The sequence below is a fragment of the Neovison vison genome, chromosome 10 (genome assembly GCF_020171115.1).
Source record: "Neovison vison isolate M4711 chromosome 10, ASM_NN_V1, whole genome shotgun sequence".
Taxonomy (NCBI): Eukaryota; Metazoa; Chordata; class Mammalia; order Carnivora; family Mustelidae; genus Neogale; species Neogale vison.
In genome coordinates, this window is record NC_058100.1 from 20,844,664 (window position 1) to 20,868,828 (window position 24,165).

Sequence of the window (24,165 nt, forward strand, 5' to 3'; positions counted from 1 at the left end):
CACAAAACAGAATGGAAATGCCTTCACCTATCCAAGCATTAAATGAGATTTCAGAAAATAAAGGGCAAAAGTGAAAAGAACAAAGGAGACTTTCTTTTAAATACTCCTGTCAATACATCTTTTTTAAAAAAGAAAAAAACTTCCCACATAACTGACATTTATACATTTCTGGATTGCTCTTCATTCATCCATTTTCTCTACTCACCAGCTTCATGACTTAAGACCCAGACAAAGACAAATTGTATTTCTTTATTCACTGGCAGACATTATCATGAAGGATCACAATGCATTTACATTTATCAAAGAAGAAGCAGATAAAAGAAACCGTTATTAAGCTATGGAAATTCCTATCAAAGAATTCTATTAGAATTAGATTAGTAAGAAAATATCCTTACACCTATTAACAGTTTTATAAAGCTATTTTTTAATGTCATTTGATACTGGTTACTCTTGTTAAAAAGATCTTTCAACAACAAGTTTTTAATTTTTATAAAGAAATTTTGGATCTTTTATGGTTATTGCTTTCTGTGACCCAAGAAACCTTTGGCTACCCTCAAGTCACAAAGATCACCTACGTTTTCCTCTAAAAACCTTTGTACTTTAGCTATTAAAAAAAGGTCAATGATCCACCTCAAATTCTTTCTGTGAGGAAGGGGGTCTTGGTTCATTTTCTTTCCACATGGAGGGTTAGTTGTTCTGGCCTCATTGAAAAGACTTTCCTTCTCTGTTGGATTGCTTTGCAACCTTTGTCAAAAATCAGGTAACCATATAAAGGTGGATTTGTTTATAGGCTCTCTTCTGATTCCACTGATTGACTTTGTTGTTGATCCTTACGCTAGCATCACACTGTCTTGATGACTGGATACTATTGACTATAATATTCCTTGTACTGCTTTACAAAATCTAAGCCTCTATAAAATAGGGTATATAAGGGTACCTGGCTGGCTCATTCAGTAGAGCATGCAACTTTTGATCTCAGGATAGTGGTTCAAGCCCCATGCTGGCTGTAGAGATCACTCCAAACTAAAAAATCTTAACAAAAACAAAAACAGGGTATATAAATTAAGTTGAAAATAATTGGGATCAAGAGAAGCCTAAAATAATCCTTAATAAATCACTTTCTAAAATTTTATCATGGGTTTAAAAACACTCCATAATTACTATTGTATCCAGAGCAAAATATATTTACCCACAAACAAATGAAAAACTACAAATTCCTCTTTATTATTTTCAACTGAAATTATGTGTGAAAAATATTTTATTAATTTTTCTACTCAATTCCCACCAGATTTTTTCACATTAGTTACTTAGTAATACCACAGTGTAGTAAGTTTTAAAATAATCCTTAAAAAAAAATTCATGTGTTTGAAGCCAGAGGATGAATACACAGTCCCCCTTCATGTTTAAACTTTTCCATAATAAACTGTTAAAAGGTCATACATCAATTTCAGAAATTTATCTAGTTTAAAAAAAAAAAGTAGATAATTTCCTTTCTAAAGAGAAGTTCCATAAAATCCCCTTTAAAGTTTAACTATGAAAAGATTAAGAGCAAGAGTACAATTTTTCCATAAAATAAAAAAAAGCAAATCCAAAAAGTAATTTTTAAAAATCCATTGTGAGCAGACTGTACATGGTTCTTGAAACTATTGGGCTGTACCAATTTCATTCAAACTGGCAAAGAAGGATCTTCTACCACCATATCCTATTTTTTTTAAAAAGCAGATAGCCTAAACTGTCAAACCTCTGATTTTTTTATATACAGCTTAGCAGCCAGAAAATGCTGCCAGACTGAGAATAACACCAAAAATCTTTTAAGATTTATCATTTATTCTTAACCTGAAATTCTACTTTGAAGCATAATACTTATACCTTCCTAAAATTATTCTAATAATACATAAATAAATAACCCCAAACACTTAAAAATTCTGCTAAAATAAATTGAATTTTTATTACTTTTTCTTCTGGCAGCAATGAAAATCACTAGAATCTATACTTTTGTCTTTTCCAAATGATCTGCATTAAAACCATACTTTCTCAAGACAAAATTCAGTTTTAAAATCCTCAAAATGTTTAGATATAATAGACAAATACTGATTTTTTTCACTAATGATGAGAAACAAGAGATCTAATTTAATCAAGATCTGACATTCATAAATTTTAAACATGTAACTGAGCTAAAAGATCGAGATATTGATTATAATAATTACAGGTAGAGAATATCATTTATGCAATTTCTAGGTTCATCATGATAGTATATATCCAGAGAACTTCTCTTATATATAAGAGAAGGTCTTGAATCCAATGTCAAATAATGGAATTTGGGCAAGCACTCTTAATATCACTTTTATTTAATATGCACTACATGCACATGATGCAGGCTAGGAAGGAATCCATGCATTAAAGACAAGACAGACTGGTACTATTGCCAAACGTGCATTGAATCAATTAGAATGTTGCTCAAAGTTCTTTATACTTAATGGTTTCCATGAAAATAAGTGCAGAAGCAGAAATATGTATGCATCCCAAAGCGTCGTCTTCATTTGGTTTCCTGTGCTTTCTTTGCATTCTGTTTTTCTTTTGCCTAGAAGTTAAAGATAGTATTCTATAAAATCTTAAAAGTCCATTTTAGATCATGTTAAAATGTGTGGACATGGGCATACTTAAGCTGAAAGACTTGAAATTCATTGTTTTTAAGATTTCTAGAGCATTCACTTTCATAACTCAAGACTTGCAACATACCACTGCTGGACAAATTATAGTTATGCTCTGCCCCTCAGTAAAAAAGGATCATGTGTGGTTTACAGTTCTTTCTTATCTGCAACTGAAATGTATTATAATTGTAATCATTTCAATATACATAATTACTCATTCCACAAAGTCATACTCATTCATAAATGCTTCAAAACAATATATTTACCTACGTGCCCATTTCTCATTCAAACTGAGTATAAGAAAAATTACTAGTTTCTGCATAGTTGGGATTAACAGAATATCACTGAAGGATCACATATCTGTAGTATTAATAAAATTTACTTATAGAACCTAAGAAAAATGCTCTCATACCTTATTTCATTTGATCTTCATAACAATTATATAGCTTGAACCCAGTAACTCTATTTTATTTTTCAGCAGATGAAGACAGAGCTTATTGATTTCACACTTGAAAAAAGCCACACCGCTAGTATAAAATAAAACCGCAAGAGGTCAAAAGACACCTGTTCTATAGTGGTGCTTTTCAATGTGCATACCAAAGACCTGGGTACCCTGTTATAATCCTGTTCAATAAAATGCCTGAGATTCTAAATTTCTAATAAATTTTTAGGGGATACCAATTCTGCTGGTCTTCAGATGACACTTTGAGAAATAAGATTTTAGAGAACTACAATATAATGTTCTTTCCACTATTCCACTTGAATCAGTAGGAATAGAGTTTTGCTATTATGCAACTAAGAAAAAAAACTTCCTTGGACGGAAAAAAATAGGGTAATTAGAACTACAATATTTTTATAATGTATTAGGTAGTAAAATTATCATACAGCTATACAATAAAATAGTGTTATTCCTTAGAATATATTAAAAGGAAATATACGTACTATATCAAACTGCTTACATAAACATTTTTAGTTAACATAATTTATAATTTGATATGCATATAATTTTTATTTTTAAGATTTTATTTATTTATTTGACGGAGAGAGATCACAAGTAGGCAGAGAGGCAGAGAGAGAGAGAGGAAGAAGCAGGCTCCCTGCTGAGCAGAGAGCCCAATATGGGGCTCGATCCCCAAACCCTGAGATCACGACCTGAGCTGAAGGCAGAGGCTTAACCCACTGAGCCACCAAGGTGCCTTGATATGTATATAATTTTTAACAAAGAAGCTCTGTTTCTAAATAATAAAAATAAAATTTAATTTCAGATATAATTTGAAATAAAAATATGTATTTTTCCCATACTGATCTCTGAATATACTCTGAACATACAGAATGTTTAGTAGGATTAACAAAAATAAACTTACTGGTTTATAACGTAAACTTTACAACATAATTAAATGAGCAGACATATAATGCAGAATGTGCATACATTTATTAAACTATATAATTCAGATAAAAATAAGTGAAATAAGTTAAAAATAATTATTACCATTTATTGAGGACTTATTTATATACTTTATAGATCTGATCTCATTTAATCCTCAAGAATGTGAAGTAGGTATGATTCCTAATTTATAGATGAAGAAATGGAAACTATAATAACTTGCCTAAAAGCACCAGCTAATAACATATCTTCAATTTAAAACCCAAAGCCTATATACTAAACCGAAAGCTCAGACTGTTAAAAATAAAAAACAATATTACATTTCTAAATAGTATGAAAAAAAGGTACACTGTTATGTTCTATACAGTATGCCAATGAAATATCAAAATACACTGACCCAAGTGGGTAATTCTGTAACCGTAGATATCAATGCAGATATCACTGGGAATACCAACTGTTCTTCTATCTTATTTCTATTAAGGAATAGAAGAAGTAAGTTCTAAAGATTATTATCAATTGAATCGTAATGTTTTAGTAAAATGGGGACAAAATTCAACCTTGTGAAGGTGCTTTGAATCCCCCCAGGGCAATGGAATCTATGATTTTACATTATGGTAGGTTATGGGTGATTGTTAAAAACCTGGAATAGACAATGATCCAGAATTACTAGGTTAAGATAAAAATATTAAAAGAATTATAAGTATATCTGAACTCAGTAAAAGTTTCACAAATGAAATTTTCATTTCTGATTTTATATTTTAAGAAATAGATTTGGTATATGGCACAAGAAGTTTTATAACTATGTATTTTTAGGTTATTTCCTGAGCAGTTCTTATGTAATGCATATTTAATGCCTCAGAAGATTAGAAGCCTCATGTAACAAAAATACTTATAAGGCTAGACCTTAACCTAATTCATTATAGCCATATGGCTCCAGGAGAATCAAAGTCTTGATCTTTTCTTTATTATTCTATAAAATAAAAAGATTTTCAAACATAAATGATTTTCAAACGCAAGCACAGGCTCTAAGCAACTATCTCAGTTACTCAGGGATCTGATCTTGGACAGGTTTGGCCATTTACCTCACTACCAAGAGTAGCCAAATTTTTCCTCTTTGGTTCCCTCTCCCTCTTTTATGCTTTATTCTTTTATTATTTTCCCTTGGCATAGGGGCTGAGGGGTAGGGGAGGAACAGTTAAACTAACTAATTCTGAGTAATTTCAACTTACCCATTTCTGTATTCTGCATGTTATTTTTCTTAGAAGTAGTACTATTAAGCAATTACCACTGTTAAAGATTTTGTATTATATATAATTACAAAATCTCATCTTTTTTTTTATTTATAACATTTGTGTTTATCTGCAGAAAGTGATATTCAGTATGATACAATGATTTTTTTTTTTTCAAAATGAGATGAATGCATTTGTGGTTAAGGAAGCTGATTTATTGGTAGAGAATATTGATTCTAACCATGGATTTAAAATTTTGTGGCTGTGAAACTTCAAGTGGCATAAAGCTATTTAAGAGCTACTCTGTGCTCCCCCAGGATCTTCAGCATGAACTGATTCTGGCACCTACCAGAACAATCCTATTCAGCACAGTACTATAATTGTTTATTCCTTTCTTCAACTGTATCATGAACTGCTTAAGAGAGAAGAACCTGTCTTAATTATATGTACATCTACAGACTTTAAGAAGTTCTGGAATATAGTTAAAGCTAGATAAATGTTTGACGAATAACTTTAAAATTTCAAAAACTTTAATCAAATAATCCATCTGAATTTCTTTAGATTCCTTAGGAAACATTCCTTAGGGTATAACAGACTGATTCCTTTAAAGGAATTCCTTAGGGGCTAACAGATACTGCATATACACAAGGAATAAACATAATTTCAGTATTGCTTATCCAATATTATTAATCAAAGAATAGTCTGAAGAAATAGGCAAAACATAGATGAGTAACTATCCCTTCAAAAAAAGATGCAAACACAAGAACACATAGAGCTGGTGTCCCACTAACACAAGGCATTCATACACTGCCACCCTGTGTCCAAAATGTGAAGCAAGAAATTACGGTTCCAATGCTTGTTCTCCCTACTATGCTTTCAAAAAAATCTGGGGATATAGTCATTAAAAAACAAAAATGGTTGCTTTCCTAATTTGCATCAAAAAGTTTATCCACAGGCCAATTTTAAAGCAAAATACACACATTTTAAATTTCTCTAATAACATTTGTCTGGCCTTTAGTAATATTTTTTTTTCCTCCAATTTATTTATTTTCAGAAAAACAGTATTCAGAAAAACATATTTTTTCACCACACCCAGTGCTCCATGCAATCCGTGCCCTCCACAATACCCACCACCTGGTACCCCAACCTCCCACCCCCCCGCCACTTCAAACCCCCCAGATTGTTTTTCAGAGTCCATAGTCCCTCATGGTTCACCTCCCCTTCCAATTTACCCAAAAGCACATACCCTCCCCTTTAGTAATATTTATCTACAGTTAGAATCTGATGCAACAGATCATATGATTTAACACAATGCTATTTTATTATTATTTTAATATTTTTAATAGAGAAATATTTCATACTGTTTCCTACAAAGAACACAGTATCTAGGAACTTCTGAGAATCATAGAACCCTAATTGTTTAATTTAAAACTTTTAAAATCAGTTTCCCATCTTAGAATTTTATAACTTTAACACCCTGGGATACATGAACAGAAAATCCGTATGGAAAACAGTAGACTTAGCAGTTTTCTGCAATAATTTGTGCACTAAGTGCAAAAGCAGAACACACATGTTTCATGATTCAGGTAATAAGGTATACACAAAAAAACGGTCTCATTTCCTTTTGTTTATGATGATATTAAAAAAGCTGGGTTGAAATGTATCTTTGCTTCAGAAAGTTTAAAATGAATGAGAAACATACCAACCATGTACTCTGCTCTTAAGTTAATGGTCCAAAATTTTATTTGCCTAGTAGTGTCTTTTCAAAGTGTTTCTCAAAATGTAGTACACAAACCAGCTGCATTAGAGTCACTTGGGATAACTTACTAAAGATTCCTTCCCCTATCTGAGAAGAACTGAGGAGGGGCCAGGTAACATGTATTTTAAGAGTATCCAGCAATGGTCACTTTCGGAAACACTGACTTACAGTATAAACTTAAAAACAATTTAATTGCATCGCAACTATGCAATTATTTTATTTAAGAGCCTTATGCTAAGGAAAAAATCTTAGAAATCAGCATTTTTCACAAACGTATGTGAACTTTCTTTCGGGGGAAGAAATACTAGCTTAGGAACGAATTAAAAAAGAAAACATTTCTTAGTCTAAGCTATAGTTATTTTTCCCCCTTCAGTGTCCATTCTAGTTTTAAATTACATGATAATCCAAATTTTTCCTAATATAAATAACAAGAAATCTACTGTTTCAGTCCTTAACATTAAAAATTTGCTTTCCACTAACTTAAGGGCACCTGAGTGGCTCAGTCAGTTAAGTGTCCGACTCTTATTTTGGTTCAGGTCACAATCTCAGGGTCATGAGATCAAGCCCCATGCATCAGGCTCTACATTCCGGGTGGAGTCCGCCTGAGATTCTCTCTCCCTCTCCCTCTGCCCCTCCCCACTACTCCCTAATAAATAAATAAAATCTTTAAAAAATATTTTTTTGCTTTCAGCTTACAGACAGGAAAATTTTAAAATTTTATTCTAATATTAGGTACAACCTAAGTTCTTAACACTAAGGATTCAGGATGGCTAAAGCAGTGGGGCAATTCCTTATTTTTATTTTACAGTATCGGGTTGAACTAATTCTCATCTAGAATATAAAACAATAACTAAAAGCAAAAAAAAAAATTAAAATGGGAATGCTTCAACAAATTTCACCTCTACTCAAGCCAAGATGTTTATCTTGTTTTGGGGGAATCTAAATCTAATTTAAGTATTCATCAGTAAAATACTTACCTTTTCTACTAGTGGTATTAACTGTTGGTGTTCTGCTAAAGTCTTTAATAATTCCATAATGAAAGGCAGGTAATTATGCTTCCTTCTGATGTTTTCAATCTGAAAATAAAACAAATATCAAACCACACTAAGTTTCTGACATTTTGATCTTTGCATCCAACTCAAAACAGAAATGGGAGTAAATCTTCCATTCTCACAAGAAAAAATATTAGAAACAATGAGATTTCATCTCCATGAGAAAAAAGACTAATACAACAAAACATGTGACTTTCTTGGGTGTGGCTTCCTACTCTTGGCCTAACAAATAACACTTTTAAAAGTCTAAAATTATTTATGAAAACTTAAGAGGAAAGTAAATTTAAGAAGCCCACATGATAAATTAACACTCTTACTACTACAACTATACAAATAATCAGGCCATACCTAAAGAAACCAGCTTTACTTTGTGATCAAGAACAATCTTTTTTTCAATTACTTTTAATCAAGAAGACAGACTGTAGGGACAGACCTGTACTTCAAGTGAAAACCATGCATTGACTCCTGGGTATTTACCCCAAAGATACAGATGTAGTGAAAAGAAGGGCCATCTGTACCCCAATGTTTATAGCAGCAATGGCCACAGTCGCCAAACTATGGAAAGAACCAAGATGCCCTTCAACAGACGAATGGATAAGGAAGATGTGGTCCATATACACTATGGAGTATTATGCCTCCATCAGAAAGGATGAATACCCAACTTTTGTAGCAACATGGATGGGACTGGAAGAGATTAGGCTGAGTGAAATAAGTCAAGCAGAGAGAGTCAATTATCATATGGTTTCACTTCTTTGTGGAGCGTAACAAATAGCATGGTGGACATGGGGAGTTAGAGAGGAGAAGGGAGTTGGGGGAAATTGGAAGGGGAGGTGAATCATGAGAGACTATGGACTCTGAAAAACAATCTGAGGGGTTTGAAGTGGCAGGGGGGTGGCAGGTTGGGGTACCAGGTGGTGGGTATTATAGAGGGCACGGATGGCATGGAGCACTGGGTGTGGTGAAAAAATAATGAATACTGTTATGCTGAAAAGAAATAAATTTAGTTTAAAAAAAAAAAGAAAGAAAACCATGCATTGTCTAGAGCACCCCTCCCAAGTTATGTGATTCTAGTTTGTTACTGCCCTTTCAGCTATTAAATATTCTGTCTGGCAGAGGTTCAATTTACTTTCCTTTTCTCATAGGAAAAAAAGACAGTTTACATTTTTAGTAAATTCAACATTCCTTTACTTCATATAAATTTGAGCTGCTTTAACTTCTTATTTTAACTATTTGTGATATCTTACAGGTTCCTTCAATTAATTAATCAATTAAATAAAATCTTAACACATGTTCATATTATAGCAGTAAGAGAATCATTTTACCTTTCTGAAAGGACATTTTCAAGCAATGTAGCAGGTAAAGATTCTGAAGACTTAATCTGTATTTTATCTTAGGCTAATATTAAAACTTAGTGATGAAATAACCCTGCATTAAGAATATGTAAGTGTTGGGACGCCTGGGTGGCTCAGTTGGTTAAGCAGCTGCCTTCGGCTCAGGTCATGATCCCAGTGTCCTGGGATCGAGTCCCACATCGGGCTCCTTGCTCGGCGGGGAGCCTGCTTCTCCCTCTGCCTCTGCCTCTGCCTGCCACTCTGTCTGCCTGTGCTCGCTCTCTCCCTCTCTCTCTCTGATAAATAAATAAAATCTTAAAAAAAAAAATATGTAAGCGTTGGGTACTTATTTTTATATACCACATAAAATGGAAGATAAGTATCTAAACTTTCATCCCTTACTTTCCTATCTTCCATGAACTTGGAATTCTCTGGAACCAGCCCCTACTACTTTCAACTGAAGAAATCCTACAATCCAAGGTTCATTTATTTAATTTAACAGTCATTTATTGGCTGGTAAGTATGATGCGAAACACCATGCTAACGCTTTGGTGAGCAATAAAAAAGAATAAAGGACAATTCTTGCCTTCAACTGAGCTTCAAATGAGTAACAATGATTTTGATACACATGAGAAATAACATAACTACCATTTCCAAACTTATGCAAAATTCAAAGCTCCTTCTACTCTTCACTCTCTCTGAAAAAAGCTTACCAGATTGCAAGTGAACGAGAATGACAGTCTTAAAGGCAGACTTGCTTTAGACTTGACTCTGAATTATACAAATGTTTGCCATAATTAAAATTAAAAGTTTTTTAAAAACCCTAAATAACTGGAAAGGAAAATAAAACAAATGAATCCAATTATGCATTGGTGATATAACCACACCAAGAGAAAACTGGTGACAGAACCACATCAAGAAAAAATTTTTTCAAGTGAATTTAAAAATAGTAATTTAACTGTATAACCAAAATGGGGTATACCTTAAGGAAAAAAATAAACTTCAGAAAAAACTGTGTTGTTATTAACACTAGTATTGCTACTCTGAACCTTTCTATATATATCCATAGGTTTTATATATATATAAAATATATATATATTATATTATAAAGAAAACAAGTCATTACGTTAATATTGTTAGGAATCAAGACTTTCAGCTTAAAACAAGAAATGCAAATGGTTAATTTCAAGTATAAAGCCCTTTAACTCATTTTTTTTTCCTTTTAAAGTAGGCTCCACATCCAACATGGGATGGATCTTGAATTCAAGACTCTCATGCTCTAACAACTGAGCCAGTAAGGTGCCCTAAGCCCTTTATTTCTAAATTTATTTCTAAATTTTTACTCTAAATTGAAGAGTAAATTCACATTGTACAAATTCACATTGTTTTCTCTTCAAAACTAAAATAAGAAGCAAATAAAAATGTATTCCTTAGCTTTGAAAAGGCCTAGAAATAATGACTAATCAGGATCACTGAGTACCCAAATAGTGGTTTCTAAATAATATTTCCCACCAAAAGAACCCAAGGCTTCTTTAAAAAAATGGCTAATCCAAGTATGAAGTAGGAAATGTACAAGAGGAGTCTGAAACATCTTGTCATACTAGAAATCAAGGAAGCTATCAAAGATGAAGAGAATCATATCAAAAGGACTTAGGACTTGAATTGGATCCTAATAGCCAAAGATAAGACAATCTGATCATTTATTGCAGTGAACTGAAGCATCAAATAGGTTAAAAATTTGTTCATAACGATATTTCAAAAAAAAAAAAAAATCAAAAGAAAGAAACCTCACTAGTTACACCTTTGTGGGGTGCTAAGGAACCAAGGAACCAAGTCATTATTCTGAAAACTAGTAAATGATGGGTAAAACAATCACGTATTCAACATATCTTCATGTCAAAATATACTACTCTATATTAAAACAAAGGAACATTAAAAGTATATATTGCTCTAGGCAGTATAGACATTTTAACAATGTTTATTCTTCCGATCCAAGAGCATGGAATGGTCTTCCATCTTTTTGTGTCTTCTTCAATTTCTTCCATGAGTGTTCTGTAGTTCCACGAGTACAGATCCTTTACCTCTTTGGTTAGGTTTATTCCCAGGTATCTTATGGTTCTTGGAGCTATAGTAAATGGAATCGATTCTATAATTTCCCTTTCTGTATTTTCATTGTTAGTGTATAAGAAAGCCACTGATTTCTGCACATTGACTTTGTATCCTGCCACGTTGCTGAATTGCTGTATGAGTTCTAGTAGTTTGGGGGTGGAGTCTTTTGGGTTTTCCATATAAAGAATCACGTCATCTGCAAAGAGAGAGAGTTTGACTTCTTCATTACCAATTTGGATACCTTTTATTTCTCTTTGTTGTCTGATTGCTGTTGCTAGGACTTCTAATACTATGTTGAACAAGAGTGGTTAAAGTGGGCGTCCTTGTCTTGTTCCTGATCTCAACAGGAAGGCTGCAAGCTTTTTCTCATTGAGGATGATATTTGCTGTGGGTCTTTCATAGATAGATTTGATGAGGTTCAGGAATGTTCCCTCTGTCCCTATACTTTGAAGCGTTTTGATCAGGAACGGATGCTGGATTTTGTCAAATGCTTTTTCTGCATCAATTGAAATGACCATGTGGTTCTTCTCTCTTCTCATATTAATTTGTTGTATCATATTGATTGATTTGCGAATGTTGAACAATCCTTGTAGCCCAGGGATGAATCCCACCTGATCATGGTGGATAATCTTTTTAATGTGCTGTTGGATCCTGTTGGCTAGGATCTTGTTGAGAATCTTAGCATCCATATTCATCAGTGATATTGGTCTAAAATTCTCCTTTTTGGTAGGGTCTTTGCCTGGTTTGGGGATCAGGGTAATGCTGGCTTCATAGAAAGAGTCTGGAAGTTTTCCTTCTGCTTCAATTTTTTGAAACAGCTTCAGGAGAATAGGTGTTATTTCCTCTTTGAAGGTTTGGTAGAATTCCCCAGGGAATCCGTCAGGTCCTGAGCTCTTGTTTTTTGGGAGGTTTTTGATCACTGCTTCAATCTCATTATTAGATATCGGTCTATTCAGGTTGTCGATTTCTTCCTGGTTCAATTTTGGTAGTTTATATTTTTCCAGGAATGCATCCATTTCATCTAGGTTGCTTAGCTTATTGGCATATAACTGTTGATAATAACTTCTGATGATTGTTTATACTTCCTTGGTGTTAGTTGTGATCTCTCCCTTTTCATTCATAATTTTATGAACTTGGGCTTTCGCTCTTTTCTTTTGGATTAGTGTGGCCAATTCTTCAAAGAGCTGGAGCAAATAATCCTAAAATTTGTATGCAGTCAGAAGAGACCCCAAATCGCTAAGGAAATGTTGAAAAACAAAAATAAAGCTGGGGGCCAGGGTCTTTAACTTGGAACCTGCACTGCCAGCATCCAAGGGGGAATTTATTCAGCTTCTGCACCCAGACTGAGGCTTCTGAGACGGAGATCAGGAAGTGTTCCAGGGTGCACCTTGACTGCACCAGAGTTGATACATCCAGCTACATCTGTTCAGTCTTCTCCCACCAAAATGACTAGGAGGAGGAATGCCCAACAGAAGAAAAATACAGAGGATGGACCTTCCGCAACAGAGCTAACGGCTATCAACATAGACAATATGTCGGAAAGAGAATTCAGGCTAACAATTATCCAGGCAATAGCTAGGTTGGAGAAAGCCATGGATGACCAAACAGAATTGATTAGAGCCGAACTGAAAGCGACCAGACAGGATGTTCACAATGTTAGGGCGGAGCTTAAAGCTACCAGGGAGGAGGTCCACAATGCTCTCAATGAGTTCCAATCCAATCTAAACTCTCTCAAAGCTAGGGTAACTGAGACAGAAGATAGAATTAGTGATCTGGAAGACAAACAGATAGAGAGAAAGGATCAGGAGGAAGCCTGGAACAAACAGCTTAGATCCCACGAAAGCAGAATTAGGGAAATGAGTGATGCCATGAAGCGTTCCAACGTCAGAATTATTGGAATTCCTGAAGGGGAGGAGAAAGAAAGAAGTCTAGAAGATGTCGTGGAACAAGTCCTTCATGAAAACTTTCCGAATCTCGCGAATGAAACCAGCGTTCATGTACTAGAGGCTGAACGGTCTCCACCCAAGATTATACACTCCAAAAAAACATCACGACACCTGATAGTCAAATTGAGAAATTATAATTGTAGGTATAATCTCTTGAAAGCTGCCAGGGCAAAGAGGCTCCTTACTTACAGAGGGAAGCCCATCAGAATAACGTCAGACCTGTCCACAGAGACCTGGCAAGCCAGAAGAGGCTGGCAAGATATATTCAGGGCACTAAATGAGAAGAACATGCAGCCAAGAATACTTTATCCAGCAAGACTGACATTCAAAATGGATGGAGAGATAAAGAGTTTCCAAGACCGGCAAGACTTAAAAGACTATGCAACCACCAAGCCGATACTGCAGGAAATATTAAGGGGGGTTCTATAAAAGAGGAAAAATCCCAAGAATAGCATTGAACAGAAATATAGAGACAGTCTACAGAAAGAAAGACTTCAAAGGTAACTCGATGTCAATAAAAACGTATCTATCAATAATCACTCTCAATGTGAATGGCCTCAATGCACCCATAAAACGGCACAGGGTTGCAGATTGGATAAAACGACAGGACCCATCCATATGCTGTCTACAAGAGACCCATTTTGAACCTAAAGATACACGCAGACTGAAAGTGAAGGGGTGGAGAAGCATCTTTCATGCCAATGGGACTCAAAAGAAGGCTGGGGTAGCGATTCTCATATCAGATAAATTAGACTTCAAACTAAAGACTGTAGTCAGAGATACAGAAGGACACTACATAATCCTTAAAGGGACTATCCACCAAGATGATCTAACAATTGTAAATATCTATGCTCCCAATATGGGAGCAGCCAATTACTTAAGAAAACTGTTAATCAAGATAAAGAGTCATATTGATATGAATACACTAATCGTAGGTGATCTTAACACGCCTCTTTCAGAATTAGACAGATCATCGAAGCAGAAAATCAATAAAGAAACAAGAGCATTGAACGACACATTGGACCAGATGGACCTCATAGATATATACAGAACATTCCACCCTAAAACAGCAGAATACTCATTCTTCTCAAGTGCACACGGAACCTTCTCCAGAATAGACCACATACTGGGTCACAAATCAGGACTCAGCCGATACCAAAAGACTGAGATTATTCCCTGCATATTCTCAGATCACAATGCTTTGAAACTGGAGCTCAATCACAAGGAAAAGTTCCGAAGGAACTCAAACACCTGGAAGCTAAAGACCACCTTGCTTAAGAATGCTTGGATCAACCAGGAGATCAAAGAAGAACTGAAACAATTCATGGAAACCAATGAGAATGAAGACACTTCGGTCCAAAACCTATGGGATACAGCAAAGGCGGTCCTAAGGGGAAAATATATAGCCATCCAAGCCTTGCTCAAAAAAATTGAAAAATCCAGAACACACCAGCTGTCTCTACACCTTAAAGAACTGGAGGATCAACAACAAATCAAACCAACTCCACACATAAGAAGGGAAATCATCAAGATTAGAGCTGAGATCAATGAGGGAGAAACCAGAGATACAGTAGAACGTATCAATGAAACTAGAAGCTGGTTTTTTGAAAGAATCAATAAGATCGATAAGCCACTGGCTACACTAATCCAAAAGAAAAGAGAGAAATCCCAAATTCATAAAATTATGAATGAAAGGGGAGAGATCACAACTAACACCAAGGAAGTAGAAACAATCATCAGAAGTTACTACGAACAGTTATATGCCAATAAGCTTAGCAACCTTGATGAAATGGATGCATTCCTGGAAAAATATAAACTACCAAAATTGAACCAGGAAGAAATCGACAACCTGAATAGACCGATATCTAATAACGAGATTGAAGCAGTGATCAAAAATCTCCCAAAAAACAAGAGCCCAGGACCTGACGGATTCCCTGGGGAATTCTACCAAACCTTCCAAGAAGAAATAACACCTATTCTCCTGAAGCTGTTTCAAAAAATTGAAGCAGAAGGAAAACTTCCAGACTCTTTCTATGAAGCCAGCATTACCCTGATCCCCAAACCAGGCAAGGACCATACCAAAAAGGAGAATTTCAGACCAATATCACTGATGAATATGGATGCTAAGATTCTCAACAAGATCCTAGCCAACAGGATCCAACAACACATTAAAAAGATTATCCACCATGATCAGGTGGGATTCATCCCTGGGCTACAAGGATGGTTCAACATTCGTAAATCAATCAATGTGATACAACAAATTAATAGGAGAAGAGAGAAGAACCACATGGTCCTCTCAATTGATGCAGAAAAAGCATTTGACAAAATCCAACATCCGTTCCTGATTAAAACGCTTCAAAGTATAGGGATAGAGGGAACATTCCTGAACCTCATCAAATCTATCTATGAAAGACCCACAGCAAATATCATCCTCAATGGGAAAAAGCTTGCAGCCTTCCCGTTGAGATCAGGAACAAGACAAGGATGCCCACTTTCACCACTCTTGTTCAACATAGTATTAGAAGTCCTAGCAACAGCAATCAGACAACAGAGAGAAATAAAAGGTATCCAAATTGGTAATGAAGAAGTCAAACTCTCTCTCTTCGCAGATGACATGATTCTTTATATGGAAAACCCAAAAGACTCCACCCCCAAACTACTAGAACTCATACAGCAATTCAGCAGCGTGGCAGGATACAAAGTCAATGTGCAGAAATCAGTGGCTTTCTTATACACTAACAAGGAAAATACAGAAAGGGAAATTAGAGAATCGATTCCATTTACTATAGCACCAAGAACCATAAGATAGCTGGGAATAAACCTAACTAAAGAGGTAAAGGATCTATACTTGAGGAACTATAGAACACTCATGAAAGAAATTGAAGAAGACACAAAAAGATGGAAGACCATTCCATGCTCTTGGATCGGAAGAATAAACATCGTTAAAATGTCTATACTGCCTAGACCAATCTATACTTTTAATGCCATTCCGATCAAAATTCCACCGGCATTCTTCAAAGAGCTGGAGCAAATAATCCAAAAATTTGTATGGAATCAGAAGAGACCCCGAATCGCTAAGGAAACGTTGAAAAACAAAAATAAAGCTGGCGGCATCACCTTACCTGATTTCAAGCTTTATTACAAAGCTGTGATCACCAAGACAGCATGGTACTGGCATAAAAACAGACACATAGACCAGTGGAACAGAGTAGAGAGCCCTGATATGGACCCTCAACTCTATGGTCAATTAATCTTCGACAAAACAGGAAAAAATATACAGTGGAAAAAAGACAGTCTCTTCAATAAATGGTGCTGGGAAAACTGGACAGCTATATGTAGAAGAATGAAACTCGACCATTCTCTTACACCGTACACAAAGATCAACTCAAAATGGATAAAAGACCTCAACGTGAGACAGGAATCTATCAGAATCTTAGAGGAGAACATAGGCAGTAATCTCTTCGATATCAGCCACAGCAACTTCTTTCAAGATACGTCTCCAAAGGCAAAGGAAACAAAAGCGAAAATAGACTTCTGGGACTTCATCAAAATCAAAAGCTTCTGCACAGCAAAGGAAACAGTCAAAAAAACAAAGAGGCAACCCACGGAATGGGAGAAGATATTTGCAAATGACAGTACAGACAAAAGGTTGATATCCAGGATCTATAATGAACTCCTCAAACTCAACCCACACGAAACAGACAAACACATCAAAAAATGGGCAGAAGATATGAACAGACACTTCTCCAATCAAGAAATACAAATGGCTATCAGACACATGAAAAAATGCTCATCATCATTAGCCCTCAGGGAGATCCAAATTAAAACCACATTGAGATATCACCTTACACCAGTTAGAATGGCCAAAATTAACAAAACAGGAAACAACATGTGTTGGAGAGGATGTGGAGAAAGGGGAACCCTCTTACACTGTTGGTGGCAATGCAAGTTGGTACAGCCTCTTTGGAGAACAGTGTGGAGATTCCTCAAGAAATTAAAAATAGAACTTCCCTATGACCCTGCAATTGCACTCCTGGGTATTTATCCCAAAGATACAGATGTCGTGAAAAGAAGGGCCATCTGTACCCCAATGTTTATAGCAGCAATGGCCACGGTTGCCTAACTATGGAAAGAACCAAGATGCCCTTCAACGGACGAATGGATAAGGAAGATGTGGTCCATATACACTATGGAGTATTATGCCTCCATCAGAAAGGATGAATACCCAACTTTTGTAGCAACATGGACGGGACTGGAAGAGATTATGCTGAGTGAAATAAGTCAAGCAGATAGAGTCAATTATCATATGGTTTCACTTATTTGTGGAGCGTAACAAATATCATGGAGGACAAGGGGTGTTAGAGAGGAGAAGGGAGTTGGGATAAATTGGAAGGGGAGGTGAATCATGAGAGACTATGGACTCTGAAAAACAATCTGAGGGGACTGAAGTGGCGGGGGTGTGGGAGGTTGGGGTACCAGGTGGTGGGTATTATAAAGGGCACGGATTGCATGGAGCACTGGGTGTGGTGAAAAAATGAATACTGTTTTTCTGAAAATAAATAAATTGAAAAAAAAAATAAAATAAAACAAAGGAGCAAATAAAATAGAAAACATACCTTATATCTTTTTAGTTTCTGTACTTCTTCTTCAATAAGCATCTGGTTTTTGGCAACCTCTGACTGAATAGCACTTAACATATTACTACCCTGGTCTGTATCCATGGGTTCCTCCTTAGGGTAAAGAAAAAAAAAGAAAACAGCATACCCTAATGATTGAGGCTTGAATCCAAACTATTTTAAAATGATAACACAGTACAATTATTTTCAAATTTTACTTTTTTTCCTTCTTTCTCTATAAAGATTTTATTTATTTATTTGAGAGAGAGAGAGAGAGTAAGAGGAGACATGTTAGCGGAGAAGCAGATTCCCCACTGAGCAGGAAGCCCCACGGAGAGTAAGAGGAGACATGTTAGCGGAGAAGCAGATTCCCCACTGAGCAGGAAGCCCCACGCCGGACTTAATCGTGGGACCCCAGAATCACAACTCGAGCTGAAGGCAGACGTCCAACCAACTGAGCCACCCAGGCGCCCCTCAAATTTTACTCTTGATACTGGTGACAGAATACCAGTCTAATTGCAATGTTAAAGGACAAAAGCCCTAAGAAGTACTTCCCATATTTCTGTGTTCTATGATAACACATACGAATTTTTACCTAAAAAAAAATCTATACTGCAATATACTATAATGCTATAATCTTTTATTCAGCCACAAAATGCTTGAATATGCTATTAAGAAAATGTCACCTAAAGAATGTAATGAAGATATTATTACCAATTATCTTCTCCAATCGTAATTACAACAAAAAAACAATTACATAGACTAGTAAAGATTATACGTAAATCTAAATGTACCCAATTAATTCTGTGAGAAATATATTCTAACTTGCTCAATTTCATAATGAAATTAAATAGTTAATTACTAATACTTACTTAGCATGTAATGTTTGTCAGTCTGTTTTAGGTTGTTTACATGTATTATCTCAGTTAATCCTCACAAACAGCCTTCTAAGGTAAATACAATTCACTTCATTTTAATTTAAGAAATTGAAGCACAGGGGCTCCTGGGTGGTTCAGTCAGTTAAACCACTGACTCTTGATTTAGGCTCGGGTCATGATCTCAGGGTCATGAGATGAAGCCCTTCATGGGCTCCATGTAGGGCACGGAACTTAAGATTTTCTCTCCCTCTCCCTGGCCCCCTACCACTCATGTGCACGTGCTCTCAGTCTCTCTCAAAAAAGAAAGAGAGAGAGAGAGAGAGGGAGGGAAGGAGGGAGGAAGGGAGAAGGAAAGTGAAGCACAAAGAAGTATATTCCAATTCATACATCCACTAAGTGGCAAAGCCAGGAGCTAAATCAAGGCAGCCTGACTCGAGTGTGTTCTCTTCATCACCACTCAGGACGCTTGATTAAATCAAGAAGGAAGAGAGAGAAAGAGAAAGAAAGAAAGAAAGAAAGAAAGAAAGGAAGAAAGAAAGAAAGAAAGAAAGGAAGGAAGGAAGGAAGGAAGGAAGGGAAAAAGAAAGAACAGAGAAAGAAAAAAACAATGAGATTGGATAAAGAAAGAGAAAGAACAAAGAGAGAGAGAGAGAATACCTTTCCTGAGACAACTGAACTAGAACTTTGCACTTAAAAATGTGGTCACAAACCTCAGCAAGTTGTCTTTGTAACTCTGCTATCTTCTGTTCGTATATCATTTTTCTGTCAGACACAATGGCCATTAAGTTAAATCGAATTTCGCCTTCACTGTACCTAAAAAGAGTTAAAGTTTATAATGTAATAAAGAATCGTAACACAATTACAATTAAGATCTATTGTGACTACCCCATGGCTCTTTAGGATAAACACAAATACTATCAATTGGCTACAGTGAAAATTGACATTTAAAAAAAGCTTTCATATATGAAAGGCTATAACTGCAGGAAAAAAAACTAGCTAAATTTAATCACAAATATTTTTAAATGTTCTAAAATAAAATTATATCACTAAACATTTGAAATAAAAATATTTCGTTTTCCTACTTTTATAAGAAATATGACAACCATCATTTACTTCAGATCTCATAAAAAAATAACTAAACCAAAACCTCACAGTTGTTGGATTAATTATTATGGCATTTTGGTGGTAATTAACTGTATTCCTAACTACATACTTTTTTCCAAGTCATGATGTAGCTGCCATTTTTAGTCCATATATTTTTATATTTCACTTATACTTTACATTTAATTATAAACTATAAAATATTGTATAATATTTTACTAATATAATGTGGTTATATCCTGTTGCAAAACTTCTGAACGCTGTTTTATTTTCACTACTCTGATACCAGAGTATCACAATGAGACATCTCACAGTATAAGTTTATTTATGGTAACGATTGACATTAGAATTACTGGTAAGATGTGTAAGTGGTGCTTAATCAAGATGAAAATATATAGAAAATCTAAGCCTGTTTTTGCATTATATACTTAACGACAATTTCGCATAGTTCTATTCACTGAAAGAGTATAGAGCACTATAACTACAGTGCTTTAAACCATGTAAAAATGTTTTTAAAACTCTGCTGTGGATAATTATCATATGATCTCACTGATATGTGGAATTTAAGAAACAAGACGACAGAGGATCATAGGGGAAGAGAGGAGAAAATCAAACAAGACGAAACCAGAGAGAGAGATAGACCATGAGAGACTTAATCTCAGGGAACAAACTGAGGGTTGCTGGAGGGGAATGGGTTGGGAGGGATGGGGTGGTTGGGTGATGAACACTGGGGTGGGTTTGTATTGTAATGAGCACTAGATATGACATAAGATGGATGAATCACAGACCTGTACCCCTGAAACAATATATTATATGTTAATTAACTGAATTTAAATTTAAAAAATAAAACTCTGCTGTGGAACTTCCATTTCCTCATTTCTCTCACTAAGAAAATACCAAAATAAAAACACCAGACATAATATGCATTTTTAAAAAGAAAACGAAAGCATAAATTGAACATTCTGAAAGGTGGAGAGAAGGCAGAGAAGATAGGGAAGCAGGATCCAAAAATAACACAGTGATGAACTCTGTGAGTTATCTTATATGCCTTCAAATAGCCTAGACTTGGAGTTAAAGAAGCCAGCAGCTAAGAAATACCAACAGGCACAGACAAAAAATGGACGAGAAAAAGTCTATTCCTTCTATCCAAACAGGAAAGGAACAACTCACGAGACAGAAAACTTTTAGATAATAACCACTCTACCATAGCTAGACACAACCCAAAAAAAAAATGTACCCCAACTCTACCTACCAGTAAAGACCGAATAGGGATATAAGACCTTCATCCCTGTGGGCAATACTGACACCTATTTGCACCTATTTGCAGTTATCTAGAAGAAACTAAAAGGGAAGCCAAGTGGGAAGTCACTACCATACAGTGGTAAAGAAGTCTCTCCCACTCCAGTGACAGTGAAGCCATGTAGTAAGCAGTAACAAGGCATTCCTACTCCTTCCAGCAAGGGTAGTATCAAGTGGACACTCTTTTGGGGGCCAGAACTCCCCCCAGCCCAGTAATAACAAGGAACCTCTTCCCACCTCAGGTATCGGTGGAAGCAGAGTGGAAACCTGAACATCTACTCCCACCTGGCAGTAATGAGGTAATATCCTGATTTACTCGGCCAGAGCAGTGCCCATATAAACCAGCTTAACAGAAATTCCATTTAAAAAATCCAGAGTCTTGGGACACCTGGGTGGCTCAGTGGGTTAAGTGGCTGCCTTCGGCTCAGGTCCTTGGGATCGAGTCCCACATTGGGCTCCTTGCTTGGCGGGGAGCCTGCTTCTCCCTCTGCTTCTGCCTGCCACTCTGCCTGCCTGTGCTCTCTTTCTCTCTCTCTCTCTCTCTCTCTCTGACAAATATATAAAACATCTTAAAAAAAAAAATCCAGAATCTTTTTATATAAAATCACAAATGTCTAGGTCTCAACCTGTAATCATTTGTCATATTAAAAATGATGAAGATCTCAACTCAAATGAAAACACTAATCAAAAGAAAACAGGGCTGCCTATATCACTATGAAATAAAGTAAATTTCAAAACAAAGAAAATTTACTAGAGAGGGACATTACCTAATGATAAAAAGATCAATCCACTAAGAAGAAATAATGATAAATGTTTAGTTTACACACCAAACAACAGACCTGCAAAATACATAAAGTAAAAACTGATTAAAACTGAAATGAGAAGTAGACAAATCCAAAACTATCCCAATCTGCAAATGACATGATTATGAAGAAAATGCCAAGAAACTCACAAAGAACTTCTAAAGCTGGTGCATGAGTTCAACATCAAAGTATGCAAGAAAGAAAATAATCAGCTGTGTTTCTACATACTAACAATAATCAAAGAAATCAAATATGAAAATAAAGTATCATTTGTAATCACTCAAAAGACTCAAGTACTTGGGTACTTTATTATCTGACAAAACATGTACCGGACCTGTATGCTAAAAAGTACAAAATGCTGAAGAAAGAAATTAGAGAAGATCAAAGTAAATAGTGAGACAATACCATGTTCATGGACAGGAAGACTCATCATAGTAAAGATGCCAATTCTCCCCAAATGGATAGAAATGTTTCACACAATTCCTATCAAAATGCCAGCAAGAATTTTTGTAGATATGCACAAGATTATACTAAAACTTATCTGGGAAGACAGAGGAACTATAACAGCTAAAACAATTTTGAAGAAAAAGAATAAAGTTAAAAAAAAAAAAAAAAGAATAAAGTTGTAGGTATCAGTTTATCTGATTTCAAAACTTACAATACAGCTATAGTAATCAAGACTGTGTAGGACTGTCAGAGAGCAAACAGGTCAATACAACAGAGAAGTGAACCCAGAAGCAGACACATAAATACACCCAGCTGTTATTATAATTCTACCAAATTGTTAGAGGAAGGATAACAACAAATGGTGCTAGAGTAAACGGACAGGCACAGGCAACAAAATGAACTTTGACTAACTTCACAACATGTACAAAAATCAATTCAAAATGGATCACAGACTTAAATGTAAAATGTTAAAACATAAATTATTTAGGAAAAAAAAGACAAAATCTTCAGGATCTCAGGCTAGACAAAGAATTCTTAGATTTGACAACAAAAAAACAATTCATAGTAGAAGAGAGTGATAAATTAGACTTCATTGGGATTAAGAGGTTTTGCTATGTGACTGTATTGGGAGAATTAGGGGATAGGCTACAGACTGGGAGATAATATCTGCAGGCAACATGTCTGATGAAGAACTAGTACTATCTGTATAAAGAAACTCAAGGCTCAACAGTCAAAAATAATCTAATCACAAAATAGGCAAAAGGCATGAAAAGATTTTCAACATCATCAGTCATCAGGGAAATGCAGATTAAAACTATCATGAAATATCACTACCACCTACTATAATGGCTAAAATAAAAAATTTTGACAAAACCAAATGCTAGTAAGGATATGGAAAAACTGGATCACTCACCCACTGTTGGTAGGAATGAAAAATGATACACTCTGGAAGAGTCTGGCAGTTTCTTAGAAAATTAAACATGCATTTACAACTCAGCAATGGCACTTCTGGGCATTTATCTCAGAGAAATGAATACTTATGTTCACACAAAAAATGTGTACACAAATGTCTACTGCTGCTTTATTCATCATGGCCAAAAACTAGAAGCACTCCACATATCCTTCAATGGGTAAATGAGGGGGGGAAAGAAAAAAAAAGGTCCTACCCATACCATAGACTACAACCCACCATTAAGAAAAGAAGTAAAACTTATTTACTTAACAACCTGGATAAATCTCCAGAAAATTATTCTGAGTGAAAGAAGCCAATCCAAAAAGTTAAATATTGTATGATTCCATTTATATAACATTCTTTAACTGAAAAAAATGATAAAACTAGGGATTAAAGATGGGAGGGGAGAGTGGCAACAGAGGAAGTGGTTGTGGCTCTAAAACTGTGACATGAGAAATCCTTGTGCTCATGAAATCATTTTGTACTTTGACTGCATCAGTATCAACATCCTGGCTGTTGACACTGTACTCTAGTTTGATAAGATGTTACCACTGCTGGGTAAAAGGTACATGGGATCTCTCCATATTATTTCTGTAACTGAATGTGAA

General features: G+C 35.4%; 1 protein-coding gene across 4 annotated transcripts in view; it reads right to left on the reverse strand.

The window, feature by feature from the left end:
- Window positions 1–2,327: 2,327 nt before the first annotated feature.
- UCHL5 (ubiquitin C-terminal hydrolase L5) overlaps window positions 2,328–24,165 on the reverse strand; it is a 49,780-nt gene continuing 27,942 nt past the window's right edge. For 2 of the 4 annotated variants that reach the window (XM_044266855.1, XM_044266857.1), the window contains exons 8-11: window positions 19,666–19,768; window positions 18,078–18,188; window positions 8,001–8,099; window positions 2,328–2,581 (exon numbers count right to left, since the gene is read on the reverse strand). In XM_044266855.1, coding sequence (XP_044122790.1) covers window positions 2,537–2,581; window positions 8,001–8,099; window positions 18,078–18,188; window positions 19,666–19,768 — 358 coding nt within the window. In that variant the 3' untranslated portion in view covers window positions 2,328–2,536. Of the gene's footprint in view, window positions 2,582–8,000; window positions 8,100–18,077; window positions 18,192–19,665; window positions 19,769–24,165 lie in introns of all 4 variants that reach the window. The other 2 variants (XM_044266854.1, XM_044266856.1) reach the window with 1 other exon arrangement.